Source organism: Mobula hypostoma, chromosome 27 (genome assembly GCF_963921235.1).
Source record: "Mobula hypostoma chromosome 27, sMobHyp1.1, whole genome shotgun sequence".
Classification (NCBI taxonomy): domain Eukaryota; kingdom Metazoa; phylum Chordata; class Chondrichthyes; order Myliobatiformes; family Myliobatidae; genus Mobula; species Mobula hypostoma.
The window spans coordinates 22,967,262-22,984,046 of record NC_086123.1 but is presented as its reverse complement, the minus strand read 5'-3'; the positions used below and the strand labels follow the sequence as shown (position 1 = coordinate 22,984,046).

The following is a 16,785-nucleotide window of genomic DNA, read 5'->3' as shown; positions in this document are numbered from 1 at the left end:
ACCTAAATTTACATGTGTATGGGGTCGCCATTCCTCATATCCACTCTGATGGAAGTGTGTGGAGGTCTTTGCCTCAATGGGTCTCTGAGTGTATTGGCGAGCTATGCAAGGAGTGGGCAGCCCAATTGACCAGCATCAGACTTTCTGGACATCTTGGACCTTCACACTTGGTCACACACATAGATGTCCAAGAGTTCCACGCAGTTGACAGAAATGCCAGTGTTGAGCCTGTGTTATACAGGGCAGTGTAACAAAGAGTGGAAGTAAATGCAACAGAGGCAGGGAGATGTTTTTAAAAGATAGCTTCTACTTCCAGCTATAGTTTTATATTTAAAACACTCATCAATCTTTACTTACTTACTTCCTGCTCATGACTTTTAGGGCAGCAAAATAGCCCCTCCATCTCTGTCTATACAGAAGGATTCTTCATTTCTGTTTCCATAACGATTCATTTTTGACCAGTCAGCTCTGAGCTGAACCCCCAAACCTGGAGGACTGGTGGACCTCTCTTAGTCTGGCCTCTACTCTTTGACCTGTCTGGCATTGGTGACCCGACCAAGAGCCAAAGCATCAAGCCCTAACTCCAGCCAACATAGCTGTCCAGGCCATTGAGGGATACAAGGCTGTGGTGCTCTTGGAGGCCATCAGTCTTTGGGAATGATTTTATTGTGGAATCTTTAATACAGATACGAACAAATGCAGTTAAATTTAGGTTCTATCAGCCATTTATTTCTTCACTACAGTCAGTTTCTGAAAAGGAATTAAAGCAGTAACAAAGCAAGGGCAATTAAAACTGGGCCATTACCTCCTAACATGATTAGTTAATCCAGCCTTTTATCAAGAAATCATTAATTCATGGCACAGGAGGTGGCTATTCAGGAATGTTCTCAGTATCAACTAATGGATTTACCCTTATCGCTTTCTCCAGCTCTCAGTTAAAAGGTTATATTTTAGTGTTATAAGAGTTTTTAATATGGTTAGTTCTGACCGTAACACCCACTGTGATAAAAAGCTTTACATCCCTTCTCTACTCCTATCTACAACCATTCTGAAAGTCACTCCATGACCTTCTCTTGTGCTAAGATGAGTCCACCCTCAGAGTGGAAGAGCAACACCTTGTATTTTGTCTGGGTACCCTCCAACCTGATGGCACGAATACCAATTTCTCCTTCCAGTAAACAAACTTGCCCCACCCTCCTTTATTCCCCACTTCTTCTCCCTGGGTCCCCTCCTCCTTCCCTTTCTTTAATGGTCCACACTCCTCTCCTATCTGATTCCTTGTTCTCCAGCCCTTCACCTATCACTTTCTAGCTATCCTCTTTTCTCTCCCCCCCCCCACCTTTTTATTCTGGCATCTTCCCCCTTCCTTCTCAGTCCTGAAGAAGAGTCTCACCTGAAACATTGACTCGCAATCCATTTCCATAGATGCAGTCTGACCTGCTGAGTTTCTCCAGCATTTTGTGTGTTGCTTTGTTATAAAATAGTTAGTCATTTATATCTACTAGTTGTTAAAACTGTCCCATAGAATTTGCGAAGATTTAATGTTCTTTTTACCTCTCTTCTCCCCCCCCCCGAAAATAGGGGGTCATACAGCAGAAAACCAGAACATTCTGCCTATTATATTGATATGTTTCTCAACACAAACTACCTAACTTGCCTCACTTTTATTTGCCATCCATCCCTTTTAATAGTTTTCAAGAAAGTATTTTCTTCTCATTAAAAAATATGACCCTAGTTCATTAATATTTCTTTTCTCTAATTTTCCCTTTAATTGGATTTATAATTATTTCACACTGGTGCCTTTAACAAGGTTTTAAGATGTGTCACTGCTTCAAAGTTTAGAGCAAATTTATTATCTAAGTACATATGTAGTACCATGCAAAGTTTTAGGCACATATATATTGCTAGGGTGCCGGAGACTTCTGCACAGTACTGTAGTAATTTTATGTATTTCACTGAACTGTTGCCACAAAGAAAAACTAATTTCATGAGATATGCGAGTGATGATAAACCTGATTCTATTGTGGACTGTGAGTGGGAAGGGAGCAAAGAGAGGGGAATCATCATTGGGAAAAGGGGAATGGAGAGGGGAGGTAGTGGGAAGCACCAGTGAAAAATCCTGTAATGATCAAATGAGCTTACCTGGTGTCTCAGGGCTGGGTGTGTCTGCACCCACGCCCACCTACCCCTGGCACTCCTCCTCTACAAACTATCACGCACTCTTCTCGCGGTGCTCCACCGTCGCCATTCCCAACACCCGTTGCTCCCGCCAGATTTAGTTCCTAGTAGTTATCAGAGGAATTGATAGAGTGTACTTCTTTGACCTGAAACATAGACTCTGTTTCTCTTTCTTGGAGATGCTGTCAATAATTCCTGTTTGTATTTTAGATCAGGGGTTAATGGTATTGGACCATGGCATAAAAAGGTTGGGGACCGTCTGCATCTGCAGTTTCTTGCTTTTCGTTTCCTGTATTTTTCTCCCCTATCTCTAATTGTCCTTCTGCTCTGCCACCAGGACTGCACAATCTGCATGGAGAGGCTGGTCAGCTCATCGGGCTATGATGGGGTCCTGAATCTGAAAGGTGTGAAGCCAGAGTTGGTGGGGAAGCTCAGTAAATGCAGCCACATGTATCATCTCCTGTGTCTTGTAGCCATGTACAACAACGGCAACAAGGTAAGATCAGACAGCCAACAGAGACCATACCCCCGAAGCAGCAACTATACTACTGACTGTAATACCTGAAGTTAAAATTTTCTTTTGCTTCAGCCTATAAACACTAGCAAGGAAACAGCTGCATTAGAGTTAACCTTAACTAGCATGGGACGAAAAGAAACAGCCTCAGCAAGTTCCAAAAAAGGCAGAAAGATTTGTTTAATGAAGAGGAAGCCATTGACCTGCATGCACGCACAATATTGTGTGTAATGTGGCATGAATTAATTAATAGAATCAATAACACTCAGTCTTCTGTAATCATGACCACTTATTGGTTGACCAAGAGTCAACCAAAGGCATACTATGCCTTTGGTTATTAATATAATATTAATAAAGTATTAATTCATTAATTGAAAACAAATGTGTGTTACCACCAGGTTCAAGAACAGTTACTACCCCTCAACCATCAGACCGGTGAACAAAAGGGGATAATTTGCCCATCCATTGAGATGTTCCCACAACCAGTGATCTCACTTTAAGGGCTCCTTATATCGTATTCTCATTATTTGTTGCTATTTATTTATATTTGCATTTGCCCACTTTGTTGTCTTCTACACTCTGCTTGATCTTTCATTGATCCTTGTTATAGTTACTATACTATAGATTTGGCGTGTAGGCCCGCAGGAAAATGAATCTCAGGGTTGTATGTGCTGACATATATGTACACTAATAATAAAATTTACTTCAAACTTTTTTTTAAGAATTTTGCACTTAGAATTGACACAATTGGACTGAATGATAAAGGCAGTCCTGAAAAAGGGCTGAAGGGCTTTCAGTTGGCCTGAAACGTTGACTGCTTATTCATTTCTATAGATGCAGCCTGACCTGCTGAGTTCCTCCAGCAGTTTGTGTTGCTTTGGATTTCCAGCGCCTGCAGAATCTCCTGTGTTTATAATAAAGGTTTGAGCCGGCCATTGACAACAAACTAGAAGACTGGCAAACTTTGCCTGAAAACTCTGCGATAATGGTTGGCATTCAGTCAGTCTTACTGGTAGTTAAAAACAAAAATGTAATTCTGAGGCTTCAGAAGGCATTGGTCAGCCACACTTGAGGTATTGGGAGCCCCTTTGGGCCCCGTATCTCAGGAAAGATGCGCTGGCATTGGAGAGGGTTCAGAGCAGGTTCATGAGAATGATCATGGGAATTTCAGGTTTAAGGTATGAGGAGTGTCTTGATGGCTCTGGGCCTGTACTCACTTGACTTTAGAAGAAAAGTTCAAAGTAAATTTTATAACCAAAGTAAATATGCCACCTTATAAAGCCCTGAGATTCATTTTCTTGTGGGCATAATCAATAAATCAGTAGAATAATAACTATAACAGAATCAGTGAAAGACCACCCAATTTGGGCTTTCAACCAGAGTTCAGAAGACAACAAACTCTGCAAATGCAAAAGAAATAATAATAATAATAAACAAATAAGCAATAAATACCGAGAACAAGAGATGAAGAGCCCTTGAAAGTGAGTCCATTGGTTGTGGGAACATTTCAATGATGGGCCAAGTGAAGTTGAGTGAAGTTATCCTCTTTGATTCAAGAATCTAATGATTGCAGGGGATCTGTTCTGGGCCCAACACATAAGTGCAATTATGAAGAATGAGGGGGGGAAATCTCATAGAGACCTATCAAATATTGAAAGACTTGGATAGAGTGGCCTTAGAGAGGATGTTTCCTGTAGTGGATGAGTCTAGAACCAGAGGGCACAGCATCAAAATACAAGGATGCCCTTCTGAACAGAGATGAGGAGGAATTTCTTTAGTCAGTGGGTGGTGAATCTGTGGAGGCCAGGTCATTGGGTATATTTAAAGCAGAACTTGATAGAGTCCTGAATAGTCAGGGCATCACAGGTTAGGGGGAGAATGTGGGGTTGAGAGGGATGATAAATCAGCCGTAATGGAATGGCAAAGCAGACTCAATGGGCTGAATACATTGGTTATTGTAAACTGCCCCATGATTAGACTAGGATTAAACTGTAGGTTGCTGGGTAGCATGGCTTTGAAGGGCCAGAAAGGCATATTCCACACCGTATCTCAATAAGTAAATAAATAATGTCTTATTGTCTAGTACAAGTGACTTTCTTTTTTATTGATCTCAGAATTTTGGTGGAGATCGGATACCAGGGCACTTTATACAATTACCCTACTTTTCTTTTACCTTGTGTCAATTACCATTCAGCCAGTAGTATTCATGCATCTCCAGAGGCTTGAACAAATATCTAGGCTGTCATTCCATGCAGCAGTCAGAGATGGCTGCATTAAACCAAGTAACCACCTGCTCCTCCAAGGAGTCTCCACGTGCTTTGTAGAAGAGGAGGGAAGTTTCCCTGTGTACTAAGTAGTATCACTCCCCATAAATCACTACTTGGACCAATTATAGAACAGTATTGTTGTTTGTGGAGCATTTTAATGAGTAAATTGGCTGTCACTTCTCCATAATGAGACTGTAACTTCAGTTTGAAAAGTACTTTCTTTACTGTCTATCAGATGGGAAGATTTAATACTTGCTCACACCTGTGATTTTAAATAAATCACAAGTCACAGGACATTAAAACCCATTGCATAGTTTTGTTATTAACTGTCCATCAATAGTTAGGCTACTGGATTAATTTACCTGCCTGTCAAGTTCTTATATCGACACAGTGGATGTTGAGACGATGTCCCATCTTGTGGGAAGATCTCAAACAAAACTTAATATAGAGCTGAGATGATATTTTTCTCTCTCATGGTGTGCATGTCTTTGCACTCTCTCCTTCAGGGGTAGATGGAAGTAATCTTTGGATACTTTCAGGGTAGAGTTAGATAAATTCGTAGTAATAGGATGTCGGGTTCCAAGGATAGGCAGGATTGTGGAGCCTAAGTTACCCATCAGTTAGCTATGACCTTGTTGAATGGGAGAACAGACACAAGAAGCTGAGAGACCCGCCACTTTTCCTAATTTGTATGTTACAACTTCCTTTAGCTATCATAAAATTTTTAATCAGTTGTGCTTGCCATAATGTCATTTTTCAGTCATGACCATGCAAAGATTAGTAGAGGTTTGAAGTACCCTCCAGAGGCTCTTTGATGAAATCTAAATATGGGTATTAGTAAAATATTTAACAAGGAGGGGCTTGTAAACAGAATGCAAATTTCACAGGTGTTGCTGTTATATCATAGGTTTTCAGGGAGAAAGAGCATGGGATTGAAAGGGGTAATAAATCAGTCATGATGGAATTGCGGAGCAGATTTGATGAGCCAAAAAGCTTAATTCTGCGCTGATGTTCTATGGTCTTACAAGCACGGAACAAATTTACATGGAATTACCATGTGGTACAGAATTCTTAAAGCAGCGACAATCCTCAGTGTAACATGTTTTCTGAGTTGTTAATAGACATGTATTACGCAAGCCTCCAAACCCTACGACAAGGTTTTGGTGCTCTTGGAGGTGGTATCGTAAAGCATTGTGCTAACCATCATACTACGGTACTGCCTCATATAACAGGTGGACAATCCTGCACTGTCTCATTTGCACCCAAATTTCTATCTGAGCCAGACCCAATTAGAAGTTTTCATCCAGGTTTCTGCTGTGCTTCGTGTCTGCGAACTTTGCGGCAATATGCCCCACTAATGTGAAGAACTGAAGGCTTCAGGCCTATTCTGAGGGATTTGGATCTAAGGACTCAATTTGGTTCAGAACTCGTTTCTGTGGTTTACTTGATTTGTTTTGTTGGTTTTTTTTCCTGTTTCTCTGTGCACACTGAGGGTTTTTTTTTTAAATTGGGTTCTTTCGAGTTTCTTGCTTTGCGACTGCAAACAAATCTCAAGGTTGTATAATTCATACATTGTTTGATAATAAATGCACTTTGAATCGTAGCTGCTAATGAGCTACAGTTTGAGGAATCGATCAAGTAGGAGAGAGGTTAAAAGGGTAAATGAAAATTGAATAGTTTTTGCCTGCCTGCAGTATAGTACTAAGAGAAATTATTTTACCATCAGAGACCTTTGTAAGCATTTGGTACTTGAAGTAAAATATTGAATGTTAAATAAGTTACTTAGAAGAATATTTAGTGACTTAGCAAGTGGAAAAAAAGCATCGATGTTTTTGTAATTTTCCTTGTTCAGGATGGTAGCCTGCAGTGTCCCACTTGCAAGGCTATCTATGGTGAGAAAACTGGGACACAGCCACCTGGGAAGATGGAATATCACGTAATCCCACACTCACTGCCTGGATATCCCGAAGTCAAAACAATTCGCATTGTCTATGACATCCCAGCAGGACTACAGGTGAATGCTTTTAACTATGCTCAATATCATAGGCTTCCTTGTTTTGGTATCATTTTTGAAAAATATTTACAGATGTAGTATGTGGATTGAATTTCAGTTTTACCTGAGAAAGAAGGCTATATATTGCCATGGTACAAATGGCTGTACATGCCATTCCCCACATTTAGTACAGAAGTGGGAGAGAATATACAAAAGGCCATGCAGATTATCAGCCTCTGGTTCTTCTTCTGCATATTTAGAACCATTGAGGATAACGGAATCTATGCTGGCGGTTTGATGTTTATCTTTAGAAGCTTTTTATATGATGCATGGCTCCAGGATTGAACACCTAATGGGTTTTTTTTTCCCCACTTTTTCTTGCTTAGTAGGGGTTTCTTTTAAATCACCAAAATTTTTCGATCTTTAAAATAATGTTTTTGTTGCTTACTTCAATGTACTCGTGTTAATTTTGGATAATAATAATAATAATAAAAGGATTTGAAAAGAAAGGAATCTGGTGAGCGTAGGTGAGAATGCAGAAAGTAAGCCATTTACAGAATAAAAAAGAAAAAATGAATTTGGGCATGAGATTGCTCAGAAATAGGGTGCTAGGCTTAGACTTGAAAGGAAGAAGGGAAAAAAATCAGTAAATGATGCGTAGACATGAAGAAGAAATTGACCAACAAAAGCTATGTAAGCACAAAGGAATCCACAAACAAGGGAGACAAGAAAACCACAATTAAAGTGATTTTGTGGCAGCACACTCCTGTATTTTAGTGGCTTTTTCTAGTGGATAAGACATTGCGGGCAATGTGGGCATGTAAAATTACCTCAGTTACTCTGTTATTTGCATGAAATCATGTTTCACTTGTCAGTCCAATTTCCTATATCATTCTTTTTCATTATGCAAAGGGTGTTGAGCACCCCAATCAAGGAAAGAAATTCACCGCCAGAGGCTTTCCACGTCATTGCTACCTGCCTGATAACGAGAAAGGCCGCAAGGTAAGTGGAACATCTTCTTATCTTTGTGCCAACATCGCCAAAAACTCTAATTTTAAAGCTCGTAAAACAATCAGTACTTTATACATTTATCAAGATGATTGAACTAAGTTCTTGCTTGCCCATGGATTCGAAGAGTTATGGTATCACAGGACACAACACAGAAGAACATTAGGTCCACATCTCTGCCATTCTAAAAATTAACTAATTGGCCAAATCCCACCCTTAAGCACTGAGCCCGCATCTTTTCAAGTACACACCAAGGCTCCCAACAGCCAGTTCTCCGTGGAGCGGAGTTTGGGAACGTTAGGACTGTATATTAGATAGGGCTGTGTTAATCAAGGCAATGTGGATAGAGCAAACTTTATTCACACTTGAAACTTCCTGGTCAAAGAATTTTAACTAGAAAAGATTGCTTCCAGAAATCAGTGCATTGATAGCAGGTGGTATATAAATCATTCACACTGTCCCTTTTGGAGGAAGAGGTCTGCTTGTCCCAACATTACATGACACTTTATATGCTAAAGATCAAAGGACAATTCTATATTTATTTAAAGCTTCTACAGTGCATCCCTTTGAATTACATATAACTTTCATATCTCCTTCATCGTACCCACACTACAGACACCCAAATTAATTTAAATTAGCATTGTCCAATCTTCCAATTAACTTTGGTTCATAGCTTAGGAACCCATTGTCCAGAACTGCATTTTAAATTTAATCTGCAGTCCATATACAGATCTGAAGATTGGTAGTTGAAGTTAAATGTTTTGCTGTGCACCGAAAGTCCAGAATATGCTCTAACACACACATTATTACTTAGATCAGAAACCCTGATTGATGAGATTACTTACATCATAGCTCGGTATATCGAGCTCAATAAGTTATACAAGGACTGAAATGAGTTTGTGAACCTCTTGCCATCTTCTAACTGCAGCTTGGTATTTTGTCATCCATCTTTGCAAAATTTAAAGAGTGGCTAAACATCTAGTGAGGGCAGGTGGCAGTGACGTGGAGAGGGGAGGGGAGGAGGACAATATTTAATGTAACTAATGAAAACTCGTTTACATAAGACTCCCACAGCTCGTCCATTCGGTAGAGGCTCAGGACCCAGTCTCACTAGTTTTTGTTCACACTTCAGACACGGTGCACAAGAGACTGCAGTGGAAGGAACCTAGTGAAACTGGATTAGGCCAGAGGTTTTCAACCTGGGAGATACATTCAGATAGCCTGGGGTTAAGTAAGAGAAATCATGCATACAAGACTATGGGTATTTACCAAGGCAGAAAGATGGGACTATGAAAAGTATCATGACTGGGGAGGAAACATTCTGTAGTTCAGGGTAAATGAACAAACATATCAGTAGGATGGAAAAAAAGTATCAGGCACATAACCAGGAGTCATTCCAGTAGATTAGACATGGTAGTGGATCAGGGAAGAATAATAATTATCGTTTAAAGGGCTAAATGTATGGCATGTGTTGATCAGGGTACATAAGTAGCTGATAAATCTAGTGGGTGTATAAAAAGAGCTTAGGAATCTCTGTTCCAGTCTTTCTCTTGACTGGATTTTTTTTTTTTTTGTGAAGAATTTGAAAAGTCCCAATCCAAATATCTTCTCACTGTTGAATATTTAATCGTCCTTTTCTAGATTCTGAAGCTCTTGATTGTGGCTTGGGATCGCAGGCTGATATTCACCATTGGAACGTCCAATACCACTGGTGAAACAGATACAGTAGTGTGGAACGAAATTCATCACAAAACAGAGTTTGGATCTAATTTAACCGGACATGGCTACCCAGATCCCAACTATTTGGAAAACGTGCTGGCAGAGTTATCTGCCCAGGGGGTCATGGAGGACAGCATAAAGGACTGAGGAGGAGATGAGAAGAAGCAGCGAATAAGGATGTTGACAATGAAGACTACACCCTGTAAAGTACATTACTAGGGTTCAAATATGCTTTGCTTTACTGCCTTGGCCACTACTTTAACTCCAGTTTGGGCTAGTTAAAAGCAGACTGCATTGGCCTGATTCAGTTTTATTGGTGGCAACTTACAGTGACATACTGTGCAAGTCTGCAACTGTTATTCCTCATGGAAAGACCCACTCAATATAAATAATTAGAGGCAGGTAAATCAAGAAAAAAAAAATGAGAGAGAGAGAGAGGGCTGTCGAGTTGACAGTTGCTTGCACTGGTCATTCCTTAAAATAAGAGCGGAGATGTTTTCCATTTGGTTGAATTGTATACAGTGCACCTCCTGCAGTGTTGCAGCTAATGGTGCACATAGAGGCAAAAATACTAAGCACGCCTGGTTAGTTGTAGGAACACTGGCATCAGATGCTTTCTAGAGGTCACAACCCGCAAAACACGCAGCAGTATCTTCGTGAATAAGGCGTGCACATCTCTCAGGGATGTTAGTCTTTTTGCTTGGATGTGTCACTGTAAATGGTGTACAGTAGACAGAATGAAGAGGAAAGGAGCTTTGCATGTGAAAACTGTTTGGCTTTTAAAAAAAAAAGTGCCCATATTAACTTTCTTTATCACAAGGACAGTAACACCATGGAGCATTTTAAAAAGTTTTGACGAAGGTAGTTTAAATTTAAAAACACTGCTTATTAAAGTGTTTATTCAGAAATAATAAGGGCTTGTTCTGTGTTAAAGGTCTGTCTCGTTACTCCATTAGTCCAGCTGAGTATTAGTGTCCTGGTGGCCCATGCTGCATGTCAGTGACAATGAATACATGCATCCTCAGATGAGGCTCTTTATTTAAAGTTAACTTTTCTATCTATAGATGTTGCTATACTTCATAGCGAAATATGTCAGTGTCTTAACCGAACCATTTATGTCTGTGTTCGAGACTCTCTCTACTCGGTTTATGAGTTTGGTAGTGAATGCATCTGAAGCCAAGAAGTAGTTATATTTCCTTTGTTTTTTTTTTCCCCCCTCAATGTGGATGTTTCTGTTTTTAATTTCATAAAATGACTCCCACATTCTAAATGAAACTCAGTATACCTAGCTGTCAGATGAAGCGAGAGGATTACTTCACTAAGGGAAATCCTGGGATGCAGGACCTTATTAAATAAAGAAGAGGATTTCAAAGACACAGCAATTATACTTCCAGCCCAGAGACAGAAACTGGATTATAATCCTGCCAAAAACAGGCACCGGCTCAGTAAATGAATGTCTACTGACATTTGCTTTGGACTGTTCTGTCAATGGGAAACTGCACAGGATGGAATGTTGCAAAGCTATGAACAGTTTGCAAAGTGTTGGTAGCTGTAGAAATATTCAACATTATCCTGACAACTGCTATCAAATCCATTATGTTCATAGTCATTACTGGCAAAAGTAATGTTCAACAAACGCTGTTTCTGCAAATTATGTCCTGGTTGCTGACTTGTATGATGTTCAACTTACAAGACTTATTGCCAAAAAATCCAAAGAGGAAATAAATATTGGAGGAAAAGGAGGAGGAGGAGGATAGTGACGGTTCCCTTAAGTTTTGTTGCAGCTGTGAAAAGGTGTGATGCAAAGATGAACAAAATGTACTCAGCAGTCTAAGTGTTTGAAAGACGTGGGGTATGACGGCAATCTTTCCTGATTTATAGGACAAACTGGGAAAAGCAGCAAGTTGAAATTATTTTCTTTTTTAAATAAACATTCACCCAAAACTGGGGAAAGCTCGATTCAGATGTGAAACCTGTCTCAACAAAACATGCAAAGCTAAATTTTAAAAATTTTTAAAAAGAAATATAAAGGGCTGTTAATGTACTTTATCATTGGGGAAAACTGATACAACACAAGTATAGGTAAACATGGGGCAATGCAGGAATAGGCAAAAAAAAAGAGATGGAAACCAAGCTGCCTCATATCAGCAGTTTGTCATAATAGGGAATGCTATCCTGATAAGTTTGTTCTATTCTATTGGCTCTTGCAGTCAAAATCCATGAGTGAACCTAAGAACTGCTGTAGAAAAGCACCAGAAGAGCAGCAAATGTACCATGTTTGATATTACAGAACATATGTTAAATTTTAAATGCATTAGCTGCAGAGCCTACTCTAAATTTGCCAACATCGTTGATCTGGCAGCATAGGAGTCAGCAGCACCCATAGAGCTACTGGCAAAATAGTGTAGAAGATTCTGAAACAAATCCATTTTTATATAGAAATAAACATTAACAAAGCATGTGTAAATAGTGTATTGATGTGATGTATTTCAAACAGTGTAGGGAACAGTATCTGTCATAATGGGCAAGGCAAGTACAATTTGTATAATTGTGCAGGTCCTCATGCAATTGGAAAATGCAAGGTAATCTCATTAACTCTTATTTGGAAAGCTGAATATAATCATAGCTATTTTAAGAAAATGTCTGAAGATTTTAATGCATATTAATTTTACAACTGTATTTGCAAAACAAACTGAACTCGACTCTAACCATCAAAGGACTTATTACCAAGCTGGCAGTATCACTTCTACAGAGCTGATGAACTAGCTACAGATTTAAAACCTGCTTTCCATATCTGTAAGGAGCAGGTGAGAATTTTGTTTTTAAAAAAAAAAGAAACGTGTTCTTTTTAAGGGCCAGATTAGTGAAATTAGCCATGGTCATGCATTGGATAAAAATCCAAAATAATCACCATTCTTGATAATATACAAGTCCACTAGAGTCAGCAATGGATTCAAATTAAAAAGTGGTATTAAGCAATTAATTGGATTTCATTTTGTATTAACAATAACTTAGCTGCAGTTACCAACAGCAGTGATAGAATTTACAGCCCATCTTCCTACACCGAATATACAGGGGAAGAAAAAGAGATCCTGCAATGTTGACCATTTTGCAGATAAAAATTTAAAAAGTGAAATGTTTTTAAGAAAGTAGTATGACATACACAAGATTATTAACATGTTGGGATATTAAAGTCAAGCTTTGATGATAGTTTGATTCATACCTTGTAATATACAAATTTATTTGTTCTCATCAGGATTTGCCAAGATAGAACTGAAAGCTCAAATTCCGGCCCACTTCAATATTGCACTTGAATAGTTATTAAATTCCCCCACCCAGGAGAGCAGTTTGTATTGTCTGCTGGTCTAAAATGGCAATTAAGGAGTGGAATAAAAAAGCTTATTTAAGCTCATTTTATGAGTAAATGCCCCATAGCTTGGCCTTCCTAATTACACAGTCTACCTAATTACATAATGTCCTCGGAAACCCACAAGTCCGGTGACTGAGACTTTTGTCCAAGAGGTAATTCAGACACAATTTGCCAAAGATAACACTGCTTTGAAAATAGGCAGAAGGATGTGATAAGTAACGAGGTTAAATATCTTTCAAATCATTGTTAGGATGCAGCTAATTCAGATATTGAAATACAATTCAAAATAAGGACAATGTGATTAATGATACCCACAGAGGTGGTATTAACCCATATCATCTCAAAGGACAATGATTTTACATGCTGTTAATTACTTAAGTGAATGAAATCAGGCAGGGTATAAAACTAGAATTCTACCTGATGCTTGCATTTTTCCAGTGGCCAAGATAAGATTGCAACTGCTCCCTACAACATGTGGTCTCAGGGAGTATCTATGATAGTCAAGAATGGTTTTGAAAATCTTCTCAATCACAGAATCATTTTAACCTCATATTTTAGGAGCGTTCTAAAAGTTTCGAAGTTAGAGGAAGCCACAATGAAAATGGTATTGAAAAGTTGTGTGTTTCAAAGTAGCTTCATGTAGCTCATATTAAAGTGAAGGACAAGTGTGCATTGATACAAACTTAGTTTTGCTATTGGAGTACACGTTGGTAATAACTCCAGATGGGACTTATACTCTGAAGAATCACTTCAGATGTTAGACCTGCTGTACAGCTCCCACCACTGCCGTGTTCTTGCTAGGAAACAAGAAAAACAGGCAGCCCTGATGAGATGCCATTGCAGTAAAGCACCAATATTGTTAGGTAAGGCTGTTTATGCGTGTTTACTCCGTGTTACTACTGTAAATGGCAATGGGAGTTCCAGGGCATTCCCATAACAAAGCAGATATTTCTTTCAAATCAGTTTGGCACAACCTCCTAAGGAGTGAACTTCACTTTGCAAAATGCAGACGAGACTTCCTGCTTTGAGACCAATTGTTGTCAGGGCTAGTCGTGTGGGATGGCCAGTTTTCCCCCATTAGCAGCACAACGAAACTGAACGTGAGTATTGCAATGTGCTATAAAAATGAATTGCACAAAGTAAGCACGTCCATTCAGCCCAAACATACAGAATTGTGTGCTGTAGATTCATTGAATCACGAATTCTACAACAGTCCCTGTAACAGATCTAGATAGAACAATGTCGCAAGTTTAACATATTCTTAATTTTTTTCTGGAATAATTACAATTTCTGGCCATTTTGTGAACAATGAAATTAACTACCACACTTTAGAAGAAGCCATTATGGAATTGTTTATATCCCAAAGTAGCAATGACTCGATTGGGCCTGACCATTTGTCCTGGGTTCCAAATGTAATATTCAATATGAATTGCCATAAATAAAACCATATTAATTAAGTGGGATAAATCAACAAGTTTGCACCTAATACCTCAAAACAGAGTAATGGGGACACCAAGAATTGTTTTATGAGATGATTTAATAATTTTACTGCATTTAAAATCTGTTTTAACCCTAAACTCGGCCAATTAACAGTAGGGGTCTATGACCCTAAATCTGGTTAACATAGAACCACAGAACATATCAACTGTGTCATGTTGAAAAAGGATGAGGTCTGTAAATACTAGTGTCCTATTCCAGTTTTAAGGAGAGATTGCCTTGGGGGAAATGTGATGTGTTATATTTCATGCGGTTTGGTTCTCTGGAGAGTGTCAATATGGATTCTGATACTGCAGAATGCGAGAGTGATCACAAGAACAGTCATCCATAACTAGGTCTTGTGTTGTTATTTACTCACCAGCATATCCTGAATTTATGTAACAAACTCATGTAATGTGTATAAACAATTGGATTTGCCTGTAACTGTTAGTACTAAATAATGAATAAACTTTATTTGGAGGATAGCTTTTTACTTTTGCCAGTGCTTTTATTTACAGAAGCTTCAACCTACATTTCACTACTGTAGAAATTTATATTCTATAATTAATCTCAGTGGTTCACTCGGATTTCCTGGATGATGAATCATTCCACAACAGTGGTCGAACAACTTAATTCATTTTCTATTTCCCAAGGCCAAAATATTGATGCCATTGAGTAATGTACAAAGCCAATTGTTTTACAGGACTTGCCTGACCTTGTGTAAGATTTCTACAGATTTCACTTCAAGATGACTGGCTACTTTTTGATTCAAATGGGTTGAAATTTGATTTAGGAAGATACTGAAACCAAAATACGAGTATGACATTTTAATGATGCCATTTGATCCAGATGTAAAACTGAATGATAACCAGGTTGGAGACTGTTCATTACAGACAATCCCCAGGGTTAGGACAATCACAGAAACATCAGATGTGTGAAGAGCAGCTACCAGCTGGCTTACTGAGCAAGTGAATGAATGACCCTGGTCCCCAATCCTTAACTCTGCTCAGCCCAGTCCAGTTGTGTGACTCAATGGGGAGAGGAGGCCAGGTCCTCATTCCCATTCCCATCCTGCAGAAGGTGCTTGCAACCGTGCAGCAATCAGCAAAGCCACTCACGTCCATCATAGTAGTCTCTCAAACATAACCTGAGGAGGACCTGTTCATCTGCACATCTTCCGACCACGGGAAAAGTATCAAATTACTACTGTGGAAATGTACTTGTAGTACCAAAATGACATTTTTGTCTGTAACAAAATGGAACCTGTGTTGTACCAGAGTGCTTTGTTAATAGTGTTTGTGCAACATTATACCGATGGAACCCGAGTCCTTGACAAACTGCAGGCCAGATGTGTTACTGGAAGAATGCCAAGTACACTGATTAAGCAGATGAAAAGAATGCACCCTGTCCTTGAATTGAGGTGCGGTAGCCATACTTGTGTATAAAGGTGTGACTATGCTGTATGTTTTTTTGAAGCTATCACCGGCTCTTGTATGGTGCTAGTCTTCCCTTGCTGCAAGTAAAATAAAGACAAATCTGATTGATCCACTCTGAGTTAATTGTTGTTTGTTATAAGGTGTAGCAAAACGTTGCTCAACACTACCAGATAATTTGAAATCAAAAGTGCATTGTTTTAATTCAGACACGTATAGAGATGGCCTAATAGAAAGAAAGAGTGCATTCAAAAGAATTGATAAAGGAAATATGAGATGCAAATTAATGTCTTCAACAGAAACTACCACCAGAGTTATATATTTCTCCAGTGATGGGCACATTTAAACATTCACAATCAGCTGCAGGCCTGTTGGAGTCCGCCCAAAAGACATCACAGGTCATATTTTGGAACAGAATGGGATAGGACTTACCACTGACTTCAAAAAGGGGCATTGACAAAGTTTCAATAGGGTTAGTTCTTCCTAATCTTTCATCTAACATTGACAAGGTTCTGTAGTGACGGGGGACAATCATCAAGATGATGGAGCAGCCAATACAATTGAAGCAACTTTATGGACAAAAAACATTTAACTATAGTAGTGATCACCAACTGGTTGATCACGATCGACCGGTCGATCTTTGAGACTTTCCCAGTAGATCCAGAAAAAAAATGAAAAATAAATACACAAATACTGTTGTAATGTAAGCATTATGAAAATAAGTAATACTAATTAGGGTAATGGTAATTTAGCAATACTCCTGCTAGTGAAAGCTGTTTGTAAAGAGAGATTGTTTCTGGGTTGCGGGGTTTTAGTTCCGTTCTTTT

General features: G+C 39.0%; 1 protein-coding gene across 2 annotated transcripts in view; it reads left to right on the top strand.

Annotated features, from left to right (window-relative positions):
• Positions 1–16,060, top strand: part of LOC134338508 (E3 ubiquitin-protein ligase DTX1-like) — a 301,417-nt gene extending 285,357 nt beyond the window's left edge. For both annotated transcript variants that reach the window (XM_063034375.1, XM_063034374.1), the window contains exons 6-9: positions 2,516–2,674; positions 6,812–6,973; positions 7,865–7,954; positions 9,602–16,060. In XM_063034375.1, the coding sequence (XP_062890445.1) occupies positions 2,516–2,674; positions 6,812–6,973; positions 7,865–7,954; positions 9,602–9,826 (636 nt within the window). In that variant the 3' untranslated portion in view covers positions 9,827–16,060. The remainder of the gene's footprint in view (positions 1–2,515; positions 2,675–6,811; positions 6,974–7,864; positions 7,955–9,601) is intronic.
• The last annotated feature ends 725 nt before the right edge of the window (positions 16,061–16,785 follow it).